The sequence below is a fragment of the Carcharodon carcharias genome, chromosome 11, assembly GCF_017639515.1.
Source record: "Carcharodon carcharias isolate sCarCar2 chromosome 11, sCarCar2.pri, whole genome shotgun sequence".
Lineage (NCBI taxonomy): Eukaryota > Metazoa > Chordata > Chondrichthyes > Lamniformes > Lamnidae > Carcharodon > Carcharodon carcharias.
In genome coordinates, this window is record NC_054477.1 from 10,054,572 (window position 1) to 10,079,934 (window position 25,363).

The 25,363-nt window shown below is 45.3% G+C and overlaps 1 protein-coding gene across 1 annotated transcript; it reads right to left on the reverse strand.

Moving 5' to 3' along the window:
* LOC121284331 (BTB/POZ domain-containing protein KCTD14-like) lies at positions 1-24,161 on the reverse strand. Its single transcript, XM_041199730.1, has 3 exons — positions 23,952-24,161; positions 18,981-19,058; positions 1-672 (listed from the first exon to the last, which is right to left on the reverse strand). The coding sequence occupies exons 1-3, from the start codon at positions 24,159-24,161 to the stop codon at positions 1-3; spliced, it is 960 nt and encodes a 319-aa protein (XP_041055664.1).
* Between the last annotated feature and the right edge of the window lie 1,202 nt (positions 24,162-25,363).

Here is a 25,363-nt window from a genome sequence, read left to right on the forward strand (position 1 = left end):
TTACCACCAAGTGAAGACAAACTTATAAAGCAAATTACAAGACTTGGAAAGCTGTCCTTTTCCTGCCTTGTAGGGTTGGTAAGAAACTTTATAGCCCCTGTTTTCTATATCGAGTTTGATGCAGTACAGTAAATCAAAGACTGTTGGAGAGGGTTTCCAGGGGCCGAATTTCACAACAGGATCCTTGCCAGATGTGGGATTATTGACGCCTTCCGGATACTGCACGTCATCCTCTCTGTTTTTGGCAACGCAAACTATCACCCTGGATTGGCGAGACGCCACGCTTTCCGCCCTGGCTAGGTGAATAAGCACTTCTATGTTCTCCCTGTAATTCGGCACCTCTGCTAGAAACTGCTGCCTTCCAATGAGCTCGCCGTACATTTCAGGCGAGTTCTTGAGCAGTTCCACCAGGGCTTCAATGTTGTAGAACTGCGCCTCCTGGTAAATTTCCTGTACGAACTGGGTTGGTGGCTGTTCACTCCGGAGAAATTCCAGGATGTATTTGAAGTAGGTCCCGTCTCTGTCGATGAAGAGCCTCCCTTTGGAGTCTCTAGTCACTTCAGCATGAGCGCTGCACATCTCGGCTAGTCTGGATCCAGGGTATCTCCTCAGCCTGCTCAGTGTTGTAGTATAGATCTCACCTCCAACATTAAGATTTATGACTTCTAAAGACTGTGACAGGGATGGGGAGAGAGAAGAAATTAAATCATTAAAATTTGTCTCCAATTGCTGTGCTTCGTTTGGAGCTACTGGTTATGGCTTCAGAGCAAGAGGTGTACACACAAGGAAGCCATTCAACCCATCAAGATTGTGCTATCTCTCACAGAGAGCAATCCAGTTTGCCCTGCTTCCCTCACTCTTTGCCCATACTCTTGCAACTTTTTAAGTTTATCAAAGTTACAGCACTGAAGTGGGATGTTCACCCCAACTGATCCATGTTAGTGTTTACCCTGCATGCAATCAAATAGTTTAAAAACATAACAAGAAATAGGAGCAAGAGTAGACCACGTGGCCCATCAAACCTGCTCTGCTATTCGATATGATCATGGCTGATCTTGGGCTTCAACTCCACTTCCCTGTACAGTCCCCATATCCCTGGGTTCTCTGAGGGACTAAAAATCTATCAATCTCAGCTTTGAATGTACTCAGCAATGGAGCATCCACAACCCTCTCGGTTAGAGAATTCAAAGATTCACAACCCTTTGGATGAAGAAACTTCTCCCCACCTCAGTCCGAAATGATCAGCCGCTTATTCTGAAACTCTGCCCCATTGCTCCAGATTCACCAGCCAGAGGAAATGACCTCTGTGTCTAGCCTGTCTAGCCCCTCCAGAATGTCATGTTTCAATGAGATCACCTCTAAACTCCAGAGAGTACATGCCGAATTTACTCAGTCTTAGGACAAACCTCTCATCCCAAGATCCAATCTAGTGAAACTTCACTGTACCGCCTCCAATGCACGTATATCCTACTTTAGATATGGAGGCCATTACCTGGACAGTTCTCCAGGTGCGGTCTCAACAAAACTCTGTATACCTAGTCTTTCAAACCTCTTTTACCTTCATTCACCTATCCAATCTTATAGTTTCTGCCCCAATTATTAACCCTGGAGATGAATCCCAGAGCCTCATCACTCTGTCCTCCATTCCAAATCTATTGCATTTAATCTTGTATCCATGGTATCTCATTCCGGACCCCCTCAGCTACTGGAAATACATCTGTGTCCATCTACACTGTCCTATCTTTTCACTATTTCAAACACTTGTATCACATTGCTCTATAACCTGTGTTCTCACAAAAAGACTCAGTTTGTCACGTATTTTGTCACAACAGGCTAATGAATCTGTGATGGGTCCTTCCCATCCCTGGGATCAGTTACCAGATATTAGAGCACTGTGTCCGAGCGCCATCACTTGTAACAGTTACCGGATATTAGGGCACTGTCCGAGTGCAGTCACTGGAGCCAGTTACCACATATTAGAGCATTGTGTCCGAGCGCAGGCTGTCTATCTTTCATAAAGTGTAGAGCCCAGTACCTCTCTCAGTAAACTATGGCCTTTCAAAGGTTTTATATTGGCTCATCAGCTCCTGAGTTTTATATTCCATACCCCTTGATTAAACTTGGTTTTCCATTAGCTTTATTTACAACCTTGTCAAACTGTAGTGTCACTTTTAATACCATGTGATCTCTCTCTCTCTCTTTCTCTCCTCTCTCTTCCACATCAGTGAACCTAGATAATTATTGCTTTTTTTTTGCCAAAATACATGACCCCTCACTTACAAACATCGAATTCAACCTGCACTTGTTACCCCATTTCCCCATCTTATGAATCAAAGTTAAGTTGGGGATGGAAGTAGATAGGGAATTGTGAGTAGTGAGAGGCACAAAGAAATGACTGGAAGCGAATTTGCAGAGATGGCAGACGGTGGCTGTGAATGTAAGCAGAAGAGTAAATATGAGGGAAGAGGTTCAGGGTGAATGGGAGGGTAGTTAATTAAGAAAAGGAGAGCAACGGGAGCTGAGATGGTGATTGAAGCCACTGAGGGTGAGGCCTCGCTATGTGAAGAGCTGAGATAACTCAAGAACCAGAGGAGGCCACTCAGCCCCGCAAGCCAGAACATCCACTCAATGAGATCATGGATGATTTGTTTCTTAATTCCACCTGGTTATGTTGGTTCCATATACTTGTCTATCAATCAGAGGGAGGATAAGTCTGAGAAAGACAGGGTGAGAATTTGGGCTAGGGCAGAAAGGCAGAAAGGAGTGATGAGGGCTGGCACAAGGTTAGATGTCAAAACGAGAAAAGAAAGTGCCAAAGGAGTCAGCAGGGGACCAAGGAGATGAGCTATCATCACCCCAGCAGCTTTGGCACAGACCAGGAAAGCGTAGTCAGGTGAGGAGGCATCAAGATGGGACAAGTTGCCAACAAAGTCAGGATGTCACTGCACTATGGAAATGGCAAAAACAACAATTTACATATAGAAAATCAGCCTGGCGGAATCTGTGGAGAGAGAAATAGACGTTTCAGGTCATGACCTTTATCGAACATGAGCTGTGTTTGTCTTTCCAGTGATGCATCAAGATTCAAGTATTTCCAACATTTTTCTGTTTTTATTTCAGCTCCCCAGCATCTGCAGTATTTTGCTTTTGCTTTATACTGTATAACTCTCTTGATTGTGGCAAAGAGGTTCCAAGGTATTTATAGCAACATTATCAAAACAAAATTTAACACCAAATAACAGGAGATTTTAGGACAACTGACCATAGGTTAGTCCCTTCATGTGTCCACCAAGTGTTCAATTTTAAAATTCTCATTCTGCTTTTTCAAATCCCTCCTCCCCGCACCTACCACCACCGCCACCACCCACCACCCCCCCCCCCACCCCCCATGGTTTCATCCCTCTTCCCTAGCCCTGTAGTCTCCACCAGCCCTACAACCTTCTGATGTCTCTGCAATCTTCCGATTCTGGCCTCTTGATCTTTGCCAATTTTAATCGCTCCAGTATTGGCGGCCATGCCTTCAGCTGACTGGGCCTAGGCCCTGGAATTCCCTCCTGAAACCTTTCCACCTCTCTTCTCTCTTTTAAGACTTTTCTTAAAACCTACATCTTTGACCAAGCTTTGGGTCACCTACCCTCACATCTCTATTTATAGCTCAGTGCCGAAATCTTCTCAAATACGTTCCTGTGAAGCGCCTTGGAGCATTTTACTACATTAGAGGTGCTATATAAATGCAAGATATTATTCCTTTGCTGTGCACAAGCCATACCATCTTTTGTTTCCTTACTGTACCTTGGGCCTTGCCATCAATAATTTTTCCCTCTTGTCATACATTGCAAGTGCTCCATTATCAGGTTAGATGGCTTCATCTGGTCTGACAGGATGTTCCAGTTGAATGTGAATGATATAGAAGTGAAGTGTAAATTGGAAGAGGTCTCCGTTGAAATAAAGGGAGAAAATTCTCTAAACATATCGCAGCTCAATTAGCACCTGGGACATATGTTTTGGGTATTTTCAATGTTTTCTGTTTCCCTAGCAAGGTTTACGAATATCTGGCACAAATTTATTTGTAGCCCAGCACTCACCAGTTAAAGCCTTTCACTTGCACTCACTAGCTTGTGGTTTCCCCTCCCATCTCTTGACCCCACCCCTAACACTCGTCATTCAAACTGCCAGCTTGGCTCATTGGTCGCCACCTCACCAATTAAGCCGAAAAGTCGTGGGTTCATGACCTGATCTGAGTTGACTCCGTTTGCAGCCTTGGTGTCACATTTGACCCCGAGATGAGCTTCTGACCTCATATTCATGCCATCACCTAAAGGCTGCTGATTTTCGCCTCCATAACATTGTTTTTCTTTGCCCCTGTCTCAGCTCATCTGCTGAAGCCCTCATTCATGCCTTTGTTACCTCTGGACCCATCTATTCCAAAGCACCCCAGGCTGGCCTCCTACATTCTACCCTCTGTTAACATAGGCAGCAGAGTTTTGGATGAGCTTGTGCCTTAATTCGCACCAAGTCCCATTCCCATAGCACCCCTGTGTTTGCTGACCTACACTGGCTCCTGGTCAAGCAAATGTTATGATTCCAGCTGACCTTACTACTGAACAAGCCAGATCTCAGCTTGATAGATCCTAACTTTTATTTTTTTGTTTAGAAACATGGAGGGGGCTACTGAACCAAGACACAGGATTCAGCTGATGAACTTTTAACAAAAGAATAAAACATTTATTAAACAAGAAAAGATGAACTATATTACAATACTCCTTCACACACAATTATATCTTTACGGATATATACAGATTCATAAGGATGATACAAGTCACAAAAGCTATCTTATACTCTAATGCTCACACTAAGTACACAGTCCTTGTAAACCAATAAGCGACCTGTGGTCAGGCACACCACACCCTGAAACCAAGTGACAGATGCCATCCCAAACAGATGCTTTGGATCTGTCCTCAACTCCACCCCAGATGCTTGTCACACCTTGAACGAACCGGTCTCACTGAACTCCATCTTTCACACGAGGGTTTCCACTCTCAGAGAACCCGATTTGAAATCTGCTCCCAAATGGTGCCTTCTCTCAGATGCCTTCCACAAGGGTCCACCTCCAGGGCTTTGAACTCTCCCTCAGGTGTTCCGGTCCCCTGGATCATCACATGCATTCAGGCTTCCTTCCTCACCCTCTCAAATGCTCAGCTGTACCAACAGAACACCACTGCTTCACATGCCCACAGTAAAGAGTTACAGGCCTTTGGCTATCCCCTTGGATCTTCTGGCTTCTTGCAAGCCTATTTTACTTTAAATCCGCATGCTACAGCTTTCTCCCTTTAGGCTTGGGGCCTTTCTCTGCTCCTCACTCTTAACTTCATTTAACAGGACCTTATTTTACAGATTCCCGTTCGTTCCCTTTGACTAGAAGGTGGCCTTGGGGCCTTCCTCCCTCTGTTCTTTGGAAAACTTGCTTCCTCTGCAAATCCCTCTGCCAGGAGACTACTGACAACTTGGTATCTCCCTCGAGATCCAGAACTCACTCGACATTAATTGTTATTTTAACTTTAGAACGACTCGTTTAAGATTCTTAGACTTATTTTCCTCAGCAATCTGCTAGTGTGTCCGGCTAGAGAGAGACTTAAACTGCTCCCTTCACCTCAGAGTGTAATCACCAACTGAACTCAAACTGCTCTCTGTTCCTCTGTGTGGGTCTCCTGTTGCTAGGCAACAGCGCAGTTTTCTTTCTACCTTGTGTTTGTTTTACCTTCCCTTCAAGAGTTGTACGATCTAATTAAAATGCCGGCATCTTTTAAAGTGAAACTAAAACTCAACTTCACCTTTAGCACTCAAATACACAAACATTAATCAAACGTCACTTAAAGCTGCACCTTATTCCTAACGCACCCAAATGCCGATACAACCTATTTAAACTATCTCTATTTCCTAACACAGCATCTTGATTTTAAAATTCTCATCCTTCATATTTTGTTTTATAATGCTCCTGTGAAGCGTCTTGGGATATTTTATTATGTTAAAGGTGCTGTAGAAATACAAGTTGTTGTTGTTGAACGATACGAGGGTGTGCTGCATTGTTGGAGGTGTCGCCTCTTCACTGAGACATTAATCTGTTGCCTGCCTTTCTGCTGAATGCCGACGGTCCTGTGGCATTACTCAAAGCAGCTCAGCTCAGAGTGCGTTCTCTTTTAACCTACACAGCTAAGGGACACCAACTGGTTGTGTCTGCGACTTTGCTGTGCACATATTAACTGTCATGTTGCATTCAACCTCTCAAGCCTTTGCCATCATTCAATGAGACCATGGCTGACCAGTATGCTAACTCCATCTAATCACCTTGCTTTCATATCCCTTAAACCTGATAACCTTGAAATGTTTGATTAAATCCCCTCCTAAATCTCAGCAACTGTTTTTGAGGGATGGGAATTCCAGATTTCCACTACCCTTTTTGTGAAGAAGTGCTTGCTGATATCACCCCTGAATGGCCTGGCTCTGACGTTATTGTTAAGCACCCTTTGTTCTGGACAAGTTGACCATATAACACCATTAACCACATTTCAGCAGCAGTTTGTTAACTGAGGTGGTGATAAGATACTCTATACTTGCAAGATTTCTGTTTCTTTCCTAACGGACAGGAAAATCACAGGCTAGTGAGTGTACAAACAGAGGCTTGGCACTGTGCCTACATGTGCAATTTCACTTTCATTGTTCCATCAGGCAATGAGAGAACTATCCCTGGACCATTCCCTCTGAGACACCCTGCTCCATCCTCCATCAACCCCAACTCCTCATCCCCTTACCATGGCATCTTCCCATGCAATCGCAGAAGGTGCAACACCTGCCCCTTTGCCTCCCCCCTCCTCACCGTCCAAGGCCCCAAACATTCCTTTCAGGTAAAGCAGTGCTTCATTTGCACCTCATTTCAATTTGGTCAACTGCAGTCAATGCTCCCAATGTGGTGGTCTCTACATCGGGGAGACCAAATGCAAACTGGGTGACTGCTTTGCGGAACACCTTCGGTCTGTCCGCAAGCATTACCCAGACCACCCTGTCGCTTGCCATTTCAACACTCCATCCTGCTCTCATGCCCACATGTCCGTCCTTGGCCTGCTGCAATGTTCCAACGAAGCTCAACGCAAACTGGAGGAACAGCACCTCATCTTCCGACTAGGCACTTCACAGCCTTCCGGACTTGACATTGAGTTATTGAGTTCAACAACTTCAGACCGTGATCTCTCTCCTCCATATTGACACTTTTTAAACTCTAATTTAAAACTTAATTTATTCAAAAAAATTATCCTTTTTGCCCAAAGCCCCCTGCTAACCACCCCCACCCCCCACGCCCCTCCCCACTGTCCATACAGGGCCATCTATCACTTTTTTGCTTTCACAGGGCTCTGAACCTGCTATTAACACATTCTGCTATCTTACCTTTACACCACTATCAGCACCTTCTTTAGTCTTTAACACCACCATTAATACTCCCTTTGTCCTGTGTCCATGACACCTTTGTCAAATCTCTCCTTAGCTCCCACCTATCTCTGACCTTCTGTTTAGCTCCACCTGCTCCACTCCCCTTAAACATCATAATATTAGTCACATTCTAATTCTCTTTAGCTCTGAAGAAGAGTCACATGGACTTGAAAGGTTAACTCTATTTTCCTCTCCACAGTGGCTGCCAGACCTGCTGAGTTTTTCCAGCATTTTCTGTTTTTAGTTCAGATTTCCGGCACCCGTAGTATTTTGCTTTCATCAAAAGTAATAATGTGGACAGCAGGGTGTAAATGCCACCCAAGGAATAGCCGCCTTGGTAGGGAATCGGTAGCGCGTTATTGATAGCAATAAACCATTGATAGCCAAAAATTAACGTGGTAGTGATAGGGGATGGTATAGCCAGGTGTATGTTTAAGGTTCTCTGTAGCTATGACCAGGAGCTCCGAAGGTTGTGTGCCTGCCCAGTGCCAAGGTTAAGGACATTTCCTTGCAGCTGGAGAGGAACTTGGATTGGGATTCAGGTTTTTGTGATCCACGTAGAAACCAAAGACATAGGGAGGACTAGGAATGATGTTCTGCTGAGAGAGTTTGAGGAGTTAGGGTCCAAATTAAAATGCAAGACCTCAAAGGTAATCATCTCTGGATCGTTACCTGAGCCCTTTTGGCATAGGGTCAAGCAGGTTAGAGAATGAATGTGTGGCTCAGAGTGGTGTAGGAAGAAGGGGGTTAGATTCATGGGGTACAGGCATCAGTACTAAGGAAAGAGGGAGCTGCTCTGTTGGGATAGGCTCCACTTAAACCGGGCTGGGTCCAGTGCCCCGGCGAATTGTTTAACCAGAACTGTCGACAGAGCTTTTAAACTAACGAGCAAGAGTGGTGGAGAGGCAGCGAGAACGAATTTGGGTCAAGGGAGGTTTAGAAATCCAAAGAGAAAAATCAAGGCAATAGAACTGTGTAACGATGTGGATGGAAACAAGCAGAGTGGGACAGTAAGGGACAGAGAGTTTAACAATAATGGTGGAACAGCGAGTAAGGCCCATTTGGGGAATCATAGTAAAAAAGAGAAATTAAAGGCCCTTTATCTGAATGCAAGAGACATCTGCAGTAAGGTAGATGAACTAGCGACACAAATAGAGATAAATGGTTTAGATCTAATCACTATTGCAAAGACATTAATAGGCCAGGATATTGAGGTGGGTGAACGGTAGGACATCACCCCGGATCATTTCAATTTTCAGGTCGGCAGGGGCGCAGCCGAATCAGCTGTGTGCCCACCAACCTGTCAATGGCTTGTTGAACAAAAACAAACATACCTGGAAAAACTCAGCAGGTCTGACAGCATCTGCGGAGAGGAGTGCAGTTGACGTTTCGAGTCCGTGTGCCACCTCATCAGAACTAAGACATATAGAAATGAGGTGAAATATAAGCTGGTTGAGGGGGATGGGACAGGTAGAGCTGGATAGAGGGCCAGTGATAGGTGGAGGCCAAGAAGAGATTGCCAAAGATGTCATAGACAAAAGGAAAAAGGGGTGTTGACGGTGGTGATATTAGCTAAAGGACGTGCTATTGGGGACATTAAGGGTAGCAAGCAGGACAAGCTAGTGGCAGATGGCCCTAGTGGGGGTGAGGAGGGGGGAAGGGATAGAAATGGGCTAAAAGGTGGAGATAAAACAATGGATCGAAATAAATTTAAAAATAGGAGGGGAAAGAAAAATATATTTGTAAAAAAATTATAAATTATTGGAAAAGGGGGGATCGGAAAGGGGGTGGGGATGGAGGAGAGAGTTCATGATCTGAAATTGTTGAACTCAATATTAAGTCCGGAAGGCTGTAAAGTGCCTAGTTGGAAGATGAAAAAAGTTATAAATTATTTAAAAAATGGCTTAATGAGGCCATTTAAAACTAATTGAAGTAATTAATGGACCTGCCCGTCCAACATTAAGGTTAGTGGGCAGGTCAGGAGCCCCGGTGGGCTTCAGAAAAGGCATGGAACCTCATCCACGGGCGGGAGGAGATTTCATGAGGGGATTTCATGAGGGTTTTTAAAAAATTAATAAAAGTTTGAATAAAAGTGACGGGCATGTCCCAACTCAGGTGACAGTGTCACGTGAGGGGACATGTCAGGGAAATTTTATTTTTGTCCATTGACCATTTCTGAATTTGGCGCTGATCTCCATGAGGCAGCACTTAGCCTCAGGGAGATGAGTGCGCTCTTTCGCTTATAAAATCTCCCCACCCCCCCAGCCTGCACAGGAACCGCATAGCACTTCCTGGCAGACGTCATGCTTAAAATAGCAGCGCGCCCCCTATCAGGGGCGCCGATTGGAGGCGCGCCTGCACGCGCCCGGTCCTGAACTCCGCCCCCCCTTTCCCATAGTTGCATGATGGCCAAGGTTGGGGAATAAATGTTCCAAGGTGTACTATTTTGAAAAGACAGACAAAATGGAAAAGGAGGAGTAGCCATGATAGTATAGGATGACAGAAGGACATTCATGAGAAAGGATCTTGGCTCAGAAAATCAACAAGTAGAACCAGTACGGGTGGAGATTAGGAATAGCAAGAGTCAGAAAATACTGGTGGGAGCAGTTTGTAGGCCCCCTAACAGTAGTTATACCATTGGACAGAGCATTGAAAAAGATATCATTGGAGCTTCTAACAAAGGCAATGTAATAGTCGTGGGGGACATTTATCTTCATATAGACTGCACCAATGAAATTGGCAAAGGTGGTCCGGAAGATGAATTTTTAGAATGTTTTAGTGACAGTTTCCTGCAGCAATACATTGTGAAACCAAGTGGGGATAAAGCTATTTTAGATCTTGTATTGTATAATGAGGCAGGGTTAATTAGTAATGTCTTAGTAAAAGATCCACTGGGAAATAGTGATCATAATACAATTGTATTCCACATTAAGTTTGAAAGTGACTTATACCAATCACAAACAAAAATCTTAGACCTGAATCTTTCCCTCGTCGGCGAGCCCAGGAACGGTTGGGAAATGGGCCCCCAACCACAATTGGCCTCCGACTACAATTTCACACTAGCTGGCCAATTAACGACCAGCCAGTGTGAAACACATGCTGAAAGGCTTAGTGCTGCCAGGGTGGGGGTGGGAAGAGGGCAGGCCAATGATGTCACCACGGCCGGGGGTAAGCGCTGTGAGAGAGCTCACATGGGAGCATAAAAAAAGCGGGAAAAAATGTCCAAGTAGCACAATCAAGCACTTGAAAGCATACCTCATGAAAATGCTGTCCCCAGATGTTTCTTTTTATTTTATTTCCTAACAGAGATTTCATTCTGCCCTTGGATGAGGTTTCATGAAAAATATAAAGGCATAAGCCACAAAAAATCTTGTTCAATTGCGCCATTAATGGGCCTAATTTCCTGCTTAATTGTCGGCAGGTCTGCTTTTGACAGCCGCGCGCACCCACAGAGCGAAATATCACAGAATCACAGTGCAGAAGAGGCCCTTCGGCCCATCGAGTCTGCACCGACACATGAGAAACACCTGACCTACCTACCTAACCCCATTTACCAGCACTTGGCCCATAGCCTTGAATGTTATGACGTGCCAAGTGCTCATCCAGGTACTTTTTAAAGGATGTGAGGCAACCCGCCTCCATCTCCCTCCCAGGCAGCGCATTCCAGACCGTCACCACCCTCTGGGTAAAAAAAGTTTTTCCTCACATTCCCTCCTAAACCTCCTGCCCCTCACATTGAACTTTTGCGCCCCCGTGACTGACCCTTTGACTAAGGGTAACAGCTGCTCCCTATCCACCCCGTCCATGCCCTTCGCGTGTGATTTTGCGCCCGATCAGGTCGGGCACGCACCTAAACTTAAACAAAACTATTTATGCAGGTGTGAGGGGAGAGCTGGAAAAATAAGCTGATCGGGAGAATAGACTAAAAGGTATGGGGGTAAATAAACAGTGGGAAGCATTTAAAGATATGATTCAAAATGTTCAACATAAATACATTCTATTGAAGGCGGAAGGACAGGTTATGAGCGTGGTTAATAAAGCATACATTATCCTAGGCTTTATTAATAATGGCATAGAGGAAAAGAGCAGTACAAGAACAAGAGGGTTATGTTGAACTTGTACAAGACACCAGTTCAGTCTCAGCTGGAGTGCAGATGTCCAGTTCTGGGTGCCGCCCTTTAACAAGAATGTGAAGGCATTGGAGAGAGTGCAGAAAAAAATCATGTGAATGGTTCCAGGATGTGGGACTGTGGTTATGAAGATAAATTGGAGAAGTTAAGATTGTTTTCCTTGGTGAAAAGACGGCTTAGAGGAGATTTGCTAGAGGTGTTGAAAATCATGAGGGTCTGGACAGAATAGATAGGGAGAAACTGTTCCTGTTGGTGGAAGGGTCAAGGACCAGAGGGCACAGGTTTAAAGTAATTGACAAAAGAAGCAATGGTGACATGAGGAGAAACTTTTTCATGCAGCGAGTGGTTAAGGTCTGGAATGTACTGCCTGAAAGTGTGATGGAGACAGGTTCAATTGAGGCATCCAAGAGCATAAGAAGTAGGAACAGGAGTAGATCACTTGGTCCCTCAAGCCTGCCCTGCCATTCAATAAGACCATGGGATTATAGTTATCTGAAAGAGAAGAATGTGCAGAATTGTGGGGAGAAGGTAGAGGAATGGCACTGAGTGGAATACCCTTTCAGAGAGCCGGTGCAGACACTATGGGCCGAATGGCCTCCTTTTTCGCTGTAACAATTTTGTGGGTCATTGAAAGACCAAAACTCAGCAAGAGAAATCCATCTGTGGCTCACTCAGGAAGTTAAGGATAGTATCGGATTTAAAGAAGAGTCTTATAAAGCTGTAAAGAATAGTTGCAAGTCAGAGGATTGAGAGTGTTTTTGAAACTGGCAAAAGACCACTAAAGCATTTCCAAAAGACACACGATAAGGTGCCACACAAAAGTCTAATAGGCAAGAAAGGGGTTTGTGGAGTTGGGGGTAATAGCTTAGACAGGAACAGACAGTGGGGATAGTTGGAGCATTTTCAAGTTGGCAGTCTGTGTATAGTGGAGTGCCACAAGGATCAATGCCGGGATTTCAGTGAGTTACAATCTATATTAATAATTTAGACAAAGAAACCAAAAGTAATGTATCTAAGTTTGCTGATGATACAGAGTTAGCTGAAAATGTAAGTTATGAGGAGGACACAGAGAGGCTGCGAGGAGTTATATAGGCAAGTTAAGTAAGTGGACAATAAGATGGAGTATAATATGGGGAAATGTGAGGTTATTCATTTTCGTCAGAAGAATAGAAAAATGAATATTTTTTAAAAGGCATAAAATTTGTCAATATTACTGTTCAAAGAGACCTGGGTGTGCTTGTGCAAGGAACTCAAAGTTAGCCTGCAAGTAGGAAGACAAATGGCATATATAGGGGAGGCGATGGCATAGTGGTGCTGTCACTGGACTAGTAATCCAGAGACCTAGGGTAATGCTCTGGAGGCCCGGGTTTGATTCTAACCATGGATGATGGTGAATTCAATAAATGTTTGTAATTAAAAGCCTAACGATGACCATGAAACCATTGTCGATTGTTGTAAAAACCCATCCGGTTCACTAATGTCCTTTAGGGAAGGAAATCTGCCATCCTTACCTGGTCTGGCCTACATGTGACTCCAGACCCACAGCAATGTGGTTGGCTCTTAAATGCCCTCTAAGCAAGGGCAATTAGGGATGGGCAATAAAACGCTTGCCCTGCCAGCAATGTCCACATCCCATGAGTGAATAAGAAACAAAGTGGCCTTTTATTACAACAGGAGAAAAGAAGTCTTACTACAATGATACAGGGCTTTGGTGAGACCAGACCTTGAGTATTATGTGGAGTTTTGGTCCTCATATTTAAGAAAAGCTATACTTGCACTGGAGGTGGTACAACGAATTGGTCCCTGGGATGTGAGTGTTGTCATAAGATGGGCGGCTGAGTAAATTGGGACTATATTCTCTGGAGTTTAGAAGAATGAGAAGTGATCTCAGTGAAATATATAAGATTCCGAAGGGCCTTTTATTAAAAAAAATATTCTTTTATGGGGTGTGGGTATCGTTGGCTAGGCCAGCATTTATTGCCCATTCCTAATTGCCTTTGATGGTGGGGCTGAGTTTGATAGGGTAAATACTGAGAGATTGAGGAGAGTGCGAGAGGAGAACCCCAAGCCAGGCAGTCAACAGCACCTAACATCACAGGAGAAACATAAGTTCATTGGTTGGTGAGAAACTGCTGTTAGGGAGTGTCATCAAATATCTGAGAATTACAAAAACACCCTCTTTTTAGAAGAGGGGGCTACTTACATTTAAATAAGAAACACAAGCAATCAGGAAATAAAGTTAAGTTGAGGCCAGGTAAAGTAAAGTTGTATAAATAAATCAAAATAAAGTTAAGTAAAGGAAAGTAAATGGAAGTCATAGCAGGACAGTTCAGTCATGTGGAATGCGTGCCTTGTAATATGTGGGAAGTTGTGGATGCTACCAGTGTCTTAGATGACCACATGTGCAGGAGGTGTCTGCCGGAAGAGCTGCAGAACATTGAGCTTCGAGTTTCGGAGCTCAAGTGGTGGCTGGAGTCACTGTGGTGCATCCACGAGGGTAAGAGTTACGCGATAGCACGTTAAGAGAGGTGGCCATACCACAGCTTAGGAGCCTAGAGACAGAAAGGGAATGGGTGACCACCAGGCAGTCCAAGAAAATTAGGCAGGTAGTGCTGGAGCCTCCTGGGGTCCCACTCACCAATCGGTTTTCTGTTTTGGATACCAGTTGGTTCCTCAGAAGAGTGCAGTCAGAGCCAAGTTTGTGGCACCACAGGCAGCTCTGCTGTGCAGGAGGGGAGAAAGAAGAGGGGAAGAGCAGTAGTAATAGGTGATTTGTTAGTTAGGGGAGCAGACCAGCATTTCTGTGGCCATAGATGTGACTCCAGGGTGGTATGTTACCTTCCTGGTGCCAGGGTCAAGGATGTCATGGAGCAGCTGCAGGACATTCTTCTGGGGGAGGGTGATCAGCCAGAGGTCGTGGTCTATGTTAGTACTGATGACTTAGGTAGGAAAAGGCATAAGGTCCTGAGAGCAGGTTTCAGGGAGCTAGGAAGGAAATTGAAAAGCAGGACCTCCAAAGCAGTAATCTTAGGGTTACTCCCAGCCCCACATGCAAGCGAGCATAGAAATAGGAGAATGGAGTTGAAGATGCAGAAAATTTGGATTTATTTTATAATGTCAGCCAAGACCAGCAGCTATGGTGCCAAGCATTACAAGAAAGCTATAAACTTGTACAAAAGGCTCAGCTGTAAATTTGCAATTAAGAAATGGGAGACACACATGGGGTAACTTAATCAAGAAATGGGGAAGGCCATTTCGCAGCGTCTGATAGCAATCTTCCAAAAAGACAATGCCCAGTCTCTGAACTGCAAGTACTGTACAGGAACACAATTATCAGCCCAGTGGGGGTCATTGTGCTGTGGCCTCTGTCTGACTAATACCATTAAGTTGTAACTGATAGTAAAAAAAATATATAAACTCTGCTTATTTGAACCTCGGTGGAGAAGCGCCTGGATTGCCCAGCATTTGCTCCCTGCATGTGTAATAAAGGAACCAACTGAATATTGCATCTAGACTCTGAGTGTTGAAATTTTGTACCAGAGTGTTCCTTGGCCCTTTCAGAGTGAATAAACATGTGGCTGGAATGCTGGTGTAGGAGGGAAGGCATCAGAGTTTTGGGGAAGGTAGGACCTGTACAATCCGGACTACACCTGAACAGTACTGGGACGAATAACCTCACTGGGAGATTTGCTGTTGGGTGTGGGTTTAAACTAGATTGCCAGGGGGATGGGAACCTGAGGGCAAATTCAGATCAGGGATTGGGAGATGGAGAATTAGTGAGTGACTTTGAAAGACAGAAGCAGCACAGGTTATGTGTATAACACAGGAAGTTGGCAGCATTAAAAGGTATATATGTAAATGCAAGGAGCGTAGTAAATAAAGCTGATGAGCTGAGGGCACAGATAGACACATGGCAGCATATCATTGCTATAATGGAAACTTGCCTTAAGGGAGGGGCAAAAATGTCACCTCAACATCCCTGGATGCAGAGTTTTCAGGCAGGATAGGAAGGGGGATAAAGATGGTGGAGGTGTAGCATTATTGGTTAAAGAAACAATTACAGAACTAAAAGTTCTAACTTGGGAGAAGACAAATTTTACAAAGCTGAGAGGTGAGCTGATGAGAGTGGACTGGATACAGCTATTAGAAGGACAAACTGTGTCAGCTCAGAGGGAGGCTGGTGTAAGGTGGCTGAGTTGTACTGTTGATAATAGAGTTGAACTGTTTAAGTGGAAACATTAAGTTTATAATATACTCAGCAGCAACTACACGTGTGCTTTCAACTCCAACTCTTATCTCCTACCCTGTCTGCCGAGGTAGCTCGTGCTACTCTCCTATTGGTTACTAAAGATCATATTTTTCAAAGCAGCATAATATTTGTACTGGGTAAGGAATTTACAAGTCCAGTCTTTCAGGTGGTTTCCTGGTATGTGTGGAATGGTGCAGCTCCACAAGTTCAGATTCTTTGTCAGGAACCTCCTTTCCCGGAGTTGCCTGAACATCAGGTGCTTCGGTGGATACTTGCAGTTCTGTATCCTCAACTCTTACAGGAACATCAGACGTGCCAGTCCTGGGCTGAGTATCCTCAACAGGAAACGCAGACCCGTTCATGGTCACTGGTGGAACCAAATCTTGAAGATTTGTCTCTCTCTTCCTTAAATGGTCCACATGTTTCTGGATGATCTGGCCTTCCACCTCCACATGGTAAGATAGAGGTCCAGCCACTGCACCTATTTCACCCAGTAACCACTTTGGTCCTTCCCTGAAGTTTTTCACATATACCAGCTCTCCCATGGTAAATTTCCTCTCACGACTATGTCAGGAGTGTTTAGTTTTCTGGCTTCCCTGACTCCTTTCCACCTTCCCCTCTAAATTTAGCATTATTAAGCTCAATCTCATCCTGAGACGGCGTTTCAACAATAACTCCGCAGGTGTGAAACCTGTTGTTGTGTGAGGGGTGGTCCTGTAATGAAAAACAAAGCGTGCTGGCTTGGTTGCCAAGGAATCACCAGTTAGCTTTCTCATGCCTGCCTTGAGCATTTGAACCACCCTTTCAGCCAGTCAGTTTGAGGAAGGGTGGGCATGGTACAGTTTGTACACGAGTGATACCGTTGAGGCTGATAAACCGTTGAAACTCAGCACTCGTAAGTGCTGTGCCGTTATCAGAAATGACTTCTTCTGGTGGTCCATCAACAGCAAAACTCTTGCAGTTTCTCAACTGTAGCGCCCGGCATTGGCGGTTTCACCTCATTTTGCATGGGCATTGACAATGAGCAGAAACATTGTTCCCAGGAAAGGTCCAACGTAGTCAATGTGTAACCACACCCAGGGTCTACCTGGTCACACCAATGAGTGTAACGGAGTTGTCACTGGCAACTTTTGCAGTTGCTGACATTGCACACAGTGCTTTACCATACTCTCTATTTCACTATCCATCCCAGGCCACCATAGATAGCTGTGTGCTATGGTTTTCTTTCAGGAAATTCCTGGATGGGCACTGTGTAGTTCAATTAAAAGAAGCTCCCTTCCCTTTGGAGGAACAATCACTCCTGCACCCCACAATAGGATGCCATCCTGACTGGCTATTTCATGCCTTCTGTTGAAGTACGGTTTCATTTCACCAGATACAGACTCTTGTGACCAATTATGTAGCACTTGTTCTTGTACTTGAGATAGGACTGGGTCCTGACTTGTCCAGTCTCTGATCTGTTGAGCCCAAACCGGTGAGGAATCTAAATAATTTAACAGTAAAACAAGTTCCTGTGGAACTGGGACGTGCTCATCATTTTCTTGTAAAGGCAAACGACTAAGGGTGTTGGTGTTTGTGATTTGATTGCCAGGTCTATGTACGAAAGTGTATTTGTATGCTGCCAGAATTAAAGCCCATTGTTGTATTCTTGCTGAGGCTATGGGTGGTATAGCCTTGTCCTCACTAAACAAACCTAACAATGGTTTGTGGTCTGCAACGATTGTAAAATGGTGGCTGTGTACATACTGGTGAAATTTCTTGACACCAAAGATGATGGACAGTCCTTCTTTTTCTATCTGTGAGTATCCTTTTTCTGCATGGTGAGTGTTCTTGATACATAAGACCATACTGTCGTCCATTCAATGAGAGAGCACTGTTCCCACTCTGTAGGGAGATGCATCACATTTCAGCACTAATTTTTTCATCTGATCACAATGCACTAATAGATTGGACAAGTGCAACAATTGTTTCAGCTTTATGAAAGCTTCTTTCTAGAGTGCCTCCCAAGACCAACTTTGGTTCTTTTTGAGTAGAGAATGCAGGGGGGCCAGCACTGTAGACAAATTGGGTATGAACCACCCATAATAGTTGATTATCCCTAGGAATGATTTGAGCTCTGAGACGTTCTTCGGTGCAGGTGCCTCTCTTATGGTTCTCACTTTCTCCTCAACTGGATGGAGGCCCTGTGAATCTACCCAGTGACCCAAACAGATTAACTCCCTCGTTTGGAATGTGCACTATTTTGTTAAACGTAATCCAGCTTGCAAGAAATGTTTTAAAACTTCTTCTAAGTTTGCCAAATGCTCTTTTTCAGTGAATCTTGTCACCAATACATTGTCCAAATAGACTACAATCTGGGGCAGTCCCTGCAGTAAGTTTTCCATTGTTCTCTGAAAGAACAAGCTGAGGAGACACCGAAAAGCAATCGTGTTATATTGGTACAACGCTTTGTGGGTATTAATTGTAACAAATTCCTGGGAGGCATTATCCAATTTCTAGTGGTTGATAAGCATGACTCACGTCAAGCTTTGTGTACATTGTTCCTCCTGCCAGTTTGGCATACAGCTCTTTAATTTTTGGAGTGAGGTGCCTGTCCAGTTTGGCCACTTTGTAAACTGTCAGTTTGTAGTCCCCACAAATTCGTGTGCATTGGTCGGTTTTAAGGACGAGGGCTATGAGTACTGCCCATTCTGAGAACTGGGCAGCTTGTATAATGCTCAGGGCATATGGCGCTGGTCTCGCCTTCATGAAGCAAGAGGTTGCTTCCGGAACCACACAAATCTTGGGCTACAGGCCCTAGATTTTACCCAGCTTGTCCTTGAAGACACTGGCGTACTTTCTAAGCAGCCCATTTTCTCTAGTAGCCCACTTGCTCTCATGTGGAAAATTTCAGACCATTCTAACTTAACCTCCTTTCACCCCAGGAGACCTGTCCCTTCACCTGCTACCACCTTCATGGGTATCTGTGCCTAATGGCTTCCATAATGGACAGTTACTCTGCTTATGCCTTTTACTTGAACGTCTTCACCCTTATATGTTTTTAGCCTGGCAGCTGTTCGTTCCAAACTTAATTGATGTTCACCATTATTCTGGTGTCTGAAGGTATGTTCCCCAATTACCGTGGTGGAACCTCCGGTGTCTACTTCCATTCTAAGAGCTTTGCCATTTACTTTCACTGTGACAAATTTTGGTCCTGTCTTTGAACAACGAGTAAATGTCAGAATTTGTTGGTTTCAGGCTCTTCTGCATTGTAGATTTCATTGGACTACTTCTTTTGTCTACGAGCCTGCTCGAATCTTTCCTTGCACTGCCTCACCATATGTCCATTTCTGTGACAGCAGTAGCATTCGATTTTTTTTAAACAGCCAATCGCTAAGAGACTGCATGTTTCCACTGCTATCAAAATTATTCTTCGATCTGGCTGCTAAGTTATTTTTCTTTACTCTTCGGCTAGCGGAGGCTGTTTCCCGCTTCTTGGCAGAGCCTTTTACGCACCACTTTTGGTTGAGGTTACCTGCCCGATGTGGAGGATGATGCCAATTTGCGCACCCTGTGTTGCATGAGAATCTCTTACTACACTTTCCACGGCCAGCGCTATCTCTAGAGCCTTCTTGAAATCCAGTCACTGCGGACGATAATCTTTTCTGAATAGTGTCCTCTTTCACACCACACACTAAACGATCTCTGAGCATGTCGTTCAGAGTCATACCGAACGCTCAATGTTCCGTTAGCTGCTTCAAATTTGTCATGTGGCATGCAATTGACTCACCTGGGGCTCAGTTTCGCGAATTAAACCTGAACCTGTGCATTGTGACTGAGGCTTGGGTTGAAAGTGACTCTTCATGAGGTCCGCCACTTCATCGAAATTCTTCGAACCTGGGACACTGGGTGCCACCAAACTTTGAATTAAATTGTAAGTTTTGCTGCCACAGGTATTCAAGAGGATCACTTGCCTCTTCTCTTCCTCCGTAACCTTGTTCACTTGAAAAAAGTACGCGAGGTGCTCTACGTATCAAAAGAATCATCTGTGGTTGGTTCAAAAGGATCAGTTGTCCCAAATTGTGGAATTTTGAGAGAGGATATCTTCTTCAATTCTAATGGAGCTTGCTACTTACAATCACTGGGCGAAGTACAGTGCAGATTTCTTTCTAACTTGATTTCTTCTGTTCAATCCTGTTTCAACCTCGTCGCCAGTTTGTTGTTGGGTGGCTGAGTTGTACTGTTGGTAATAGAGTTGAACTGCAGACACTTCTTAAGTGGAAACATTAAGTTTATTTACAATATATGCAGCAGCAACTACACGTGTGCTTTCAACTCCAACTCTATCTCTAGTGACTGCTGAGGTAGCCCGCACTACTCTCCTATCGGTTACTTCTTGAGAAGGGTCATACAGACTCGAACCATTAACTCTGTTTCTCTCTCCAAAGATGCTGCTAGACCTGCTGACTTTTTCCATCATTTTCTATTTTTGTTAAAGAAAATCCTAATGGTTTTACCAGTACATTAAGAGCAAGAAAATAACTGAGGAAAAGGTTGGACCTATCAGAGATGAAAATTGTAACTTGTGGGTTGATACAGATGATGTGAGCAGGGCTCTCAATGAGTACTTTGTCTCTGTCTTCACTAAGGAGAGGGATGATGCAGACATCCTAGTTAAAGAAGAGGAGTGTGAAATATTAGATGCAATAAACATAGTGAGAGAGGAAGTAGTGGAGGGACTAGCATACTTGGAGGTAGATAAGTCACCAGGGCCAGATGGATTGTACCCCAGGCTGTTGAAGGAAGCCAGAGAGGAAATAGCAGATACTCTGAGGGTAATTTTCCAATCCTTACTAGATACAGGCAAGGTCCCAGAAGATTGGAGGCCCGCGAACATTGTACCATTACTTAAAAAGGGTGCGAGGCATAGGCCAGAAAATTATAGGTTGGTCAGCTGGACTTGGGTGGTGGACAAAATATTGGAAACATTTCTGAAACAGGATAAACTGTTACTTAGAAAGATACGGATTGATCAGGGACAGTCAGCATGGTTTTGTTTGGCGAAGATCGTGTCTTGTTAACTTAATAGGACTTTTTGAGGAAGTAACAAGGAGGATTGATGAGGGTAGTGTAGTGGATGTTGTCTACATGGATTTCAGTAAGGCATTTGACTTAAATGTGGGAAGCAGGATTGGGAAATTTGCAGATGACACAAAAATTGGCTGTGTGTTGATAATGAAGAGGATTGCCGTTGTCTCCGAAATTATATCAAAGGTTTGGCTGAGCGGGTGGAGAAGTAGCAAATGGAATTCAATCTGGAAAAGTGTGAGGTAATGCATTTGGGGAGGGCAAACAAAGCCGGGGAATACTCCATAAATGGGAAGTTACTGAGAGGGGTTGAGGAGGTGGGAGACCCTGGAATGAATGTTCACAGGTCCTTGAAGGTGGCAGGACAGGTGGACAAGATGGTTAAGAAAGCATTTTGAATGGTTTTCTTTATTGGGGTGAAGTATTGAATACAAAAGCACGGATATAGTCATGGAACTGTACAAAATGCTGGTTAAGCCACAGCTGGAATTTTGTGTGCAGCGCTGGTCACCACATTACAGGAAGGATATAATTGCTCTGGAGAGAGCACGGGGGGGATTTACAAGAATGTTGCCAGGGCTTGAAAATTGCAGCTATGAGGAGAGATTGGATAGATTGGCGTGATTTTCCTTAGAACAGAGGAGGCTGAGGGGTGACCTCATTGAGGTGTACAAAATTATGAGGGGCTGAGATAGGGTAGACAGGAAAGACCTGTTTCCCCTAGCTGAGGGGTTAATGCCCAGTGACACTGATTTAAGATGATTGGTAGAAGGATTAGAGGGGACATGAGGAAAAACTTTTTCCACCCAGAGGGTGATGAGCATCTGGGATTCACGGCCTAAGTTGGTGGTTGAGGCTGAAACACTCAACTCATTTAAAAGGTACCTGCTTCTGCATCTGAAGCACTGTAACCTGCAAGGCTACAGACCAGGTGCTGGAAAGTGGGATTAAAATAAGCAGCTAGTTTCTTTTTCCTCTTTTTGGCCGGTGCACACATGATGGGCTGAGTGGCCTCATTCTGTACCGTAACATTTCTATGGTTCTATTGTTTCCACTGGTCAGGGAATCTAAAACATGGGGGCACAGTCTCACAATAAGGGGTTGATCATTTAGGACTGAGATGAAGGGAAATCACTCAGAGGATTGTGAATCATTGGAATTCTCTATCGCAGAGGGTTGTGGGTTCTCCATTGTTGAATGCATTTAAGGCCGGGATAGATAGATCTCTGGGGTCTCGGAGATTTAAGGGATATGGGGAGGAGAGAGTTGTTGAAGAATTTGTACCGAGGGAGCGCTGCACTGTCAGAGGGTCAGAGGGTCAGCACTGAAGGAGCACTGCACTGTCAGAGGGTCAGTACTGAGGGAGCGCTGCACTGTCAGAGGGTCAGTACTGAGGGAGCGCTGCACTGTCGGAAGGTCAGTACTGAGGGAGCGCTGCACTGTCGGAAGGTCAGCGCTGAGGGAGTGCTGCACTGTCGGAGGGTCAGCACTGAGGGAGCGCTGCACTGTCGGAAGGTCAGTGCTGAGGGAGCGCTGCACTGTCGGAAGGTCAGCGCTGAGGGAGCGCTGCACTGTCGGAGGGTCAGCACTGAGGGAGCGCTGCACTGTCAGAAGGTCAGCGCTGAGGGAGCACTGCACTGTCGGAGGGTCAGCACTGAGGGAGCGCTGCACTGTCGGAGGGTCAGTACTGAGGGAGCGCTGCACTGTTGGAGGGTCAGCACTGAGGGAGCGCTGCACTGTCGGAGGGTCAGTACTGAGGGAGCGCTGCACTGTCGGAGGGTCAGTACTGAGGGAGTGCTGCACTGTCGGAGGGTCAGTACTGAGAGGGGGCTGCACTGTTGGATGGTCAGTACTGAGGGAGTGCTGCACTGTCGGAGGGTCAGTACTGAGAGGGGGCTGCACTGTCGGATGGTCAGTACTGAGGGAGCGCTGCACTGTCAGAGGGTCAGTACTGAGGGAGCGCTGCACTGTCAGAGGGTCAGTACTGAGGGAGTGCTGCACTGTCAGAGGGTTAGTACTGAGGGAGCGCTGCACTGTCAGAGGGTCAGTACTGAGGGAGTGCCGCAGTGTAGGAGGTGCTATCTTTTGGAAGAGACGTCCTGGGATCTTTTCATTCGTCATGGGCATTTATTGCCCAGTTGTAATTGCCCTTTTAGTGGTGAGTGGCCTTCTTGACAACTGAATAGTTTGGTGGGCCACTTCAGAGAGTAATAAAGAGTCAACCACATAGCTGACTGTGTGGAGTCACATATAGGCCAGGCTGGATAAGGATAGCAGATGCATCAATCTTTATATCATACCTGCTGCCCCTGTCACAATGTGGGCCCACTGTCTCTGAGCCTCAGCCTGTCTCTGAGCCTCAGCCTGTCTCTGAGCCTCAGCCTGTCTCTGAGGTTCGGCTTTTTGCTGCTGCCACTCTATAGTGATCTTGTCCTAGCCCTATATTGGGGAGAGGAAACCGGTTAATCATTATCCTCCAGTCCCTGTCACTGCTTCACTCCACTATACCCCTGGAATTGCCTCCAGCTTTCTGACAGCTTGCTGGCTGCTCTGTCTATGGTCCCCTGTGCATTTTATTTCTCTCTTTGCCCACACCTCCCCACCCATGGTTTTGTGCCCATTTCTTTAGTCCTGTTTGTTTTGATTCATTTGTGGGATGTGGGCATCTCTGGCTGGGCCAGCATTTATTTCCCATCCCTAATTGCCCTTGTTCAGGGGGCACTTAAGAGTCAACCACATTGCTATTTTTCACTCCTTTCTATAAAGTGCGTTTACATAGGAAATGTATGTCTCATTTGGTTACAGTCAAATCCTTAAAGGCTGGAGTACGATGAGGTTAACTCTGTATCTTGTGAACCTGTTTTTGAATGAGGTTCATTCCGAGATCTGACCATGGTGAAGGGCAAATAATCTAAAACCACAATCTTTCTACCTGCCTCCACTACCCCGAGTCCGTTCTTCTGTTTTACTGTCAAGATTTGCAATCTTTTTATAAATTTGTAAAGCTAAATGCTAATTTTTGCCTGGAGGTCCACCTTCTGCCCCACTGGCTGCCCGCTGGCCAGTGTCCGATGGGCACCTGACCTAATGAATGCCGACAGGCCATGGCCACATCTGGCCATTTGCCACTGGTAGGCTAACGACTGCCACTGCAAAATGGTCATGCCTGTCACCGACCACCTGTGTCCAATTGCTGCCTGTGCGTCAATGACTTCCAGCTGTCCACTGACCATCTGCTGTCACAGAGTTACCTACTGACCACCCCATACACAGTTTGAACAATGGCAATAGTAATTCTTCCAAACCCCCAACCTCTACCACCTAGAAGGACAAGGGCAGTGGATGAATGGCAACACTTCCACCTGCAAGTTCTCTTTGATGAGTGCGGCTCCAACAACACTCAAGAAGCTCGATACCATCCAGGACAAAGCAGTCCGCTTGATTGGGACCCCATCCAAAAACATTCACTCCCTCCACCACCAACGCACAGTGGCAGCAGTGTGTACCATCTACAAGATGCGCTGAGGGTACTCACCAAGACTCCTATGACAGCACCTTCCAAACTTGACCTCTACCATCTAGAAGGACAAGGACAGCAAACACATGGGATCACCCCAACTTTCAAGTTCCCCTGAAAGCCTCTCACCATCCCGACTTGGAAATATATCGCCGTTCCTTCACTGTTGCTGAGTCAAAATCCTGGAACTCCCTCCCTAACAGCACTGGGTGTGTACCTACACCACATGGACTGCAGCGGTTCAAGAAGGCAGCTCACCCCCACCTTCTCAAGGGCAACAAGGGATGGGCAATAAATGCTGGCCCAACCAGCAATGTCCACATCTCATGAAAGCAATAGAATAAAAAATAGTGATGTGCCATATAACATCTTCCTGAAAGCAGCTGTCACTCGATTACCTGACAATACAAGAAAGGAACTGGTATATTTCCCAGCAGTCGCACATTTAGCAAAATCTTTGCTCAAGTCATCTGCTCACCACCTGGGAGATTAACACTTGCCTTTTGTAAGGAGGCACTGCTCTGCCTGCTGGAGGGGCGTTTCCAAACTCTGAAACTCATGTCTGCTTTCCTCGCTGCCTGTACAGAGAGACGTCGGCCAGTCAGAACAGCGGACAGCTCCTGTTAGACAGGACCCTGTGCTCACAGTCAGGGCTTGTACCAAAGGTTCTTCAGCCCACAAAACCCAAACTAGGAGACTGCTGCCTGTTCAGTCAATTATCTGCAGAACCGAATGGAAATGGCACTGTTCCCGCTGAACTACTCGTTAATCCTGCTCTCTTTTTAAGCAGATGAATAAACAAATTCTCCGAAAGGAGAACCTGGGGGGGGTAGGAGATGATGAGAATTTTTCTCTTTTACACAGTGCGTTGTTGTGATCCGGAATGTTCTGCCTGAAAAGGCCGCTGGAAGCAGATTC

Coding starts and splice junctions, on each gene's coding strand:
- LOC121284331 (XM_041199730.1), bottom strand. CDS start 24,161: ATGGTCAGTGGACAGCTGGAAGTCATTGACGCACAGGCAGCAATTGGA. Junction 19,059..23,951: donor GGCAGAAGGTGGACCTCCAG/GCAAAAATTAGC, acceptor CGTTGTTCAAAG/ACAGGACCAAAATTTGTCAC. Junction 673..18,980: donor ACACCGGAGGTTCCACCACG/GTAATTGGGGAA, acceptor TCCCTGTCACAG/TCTTTAGAAGTCATAAATCT.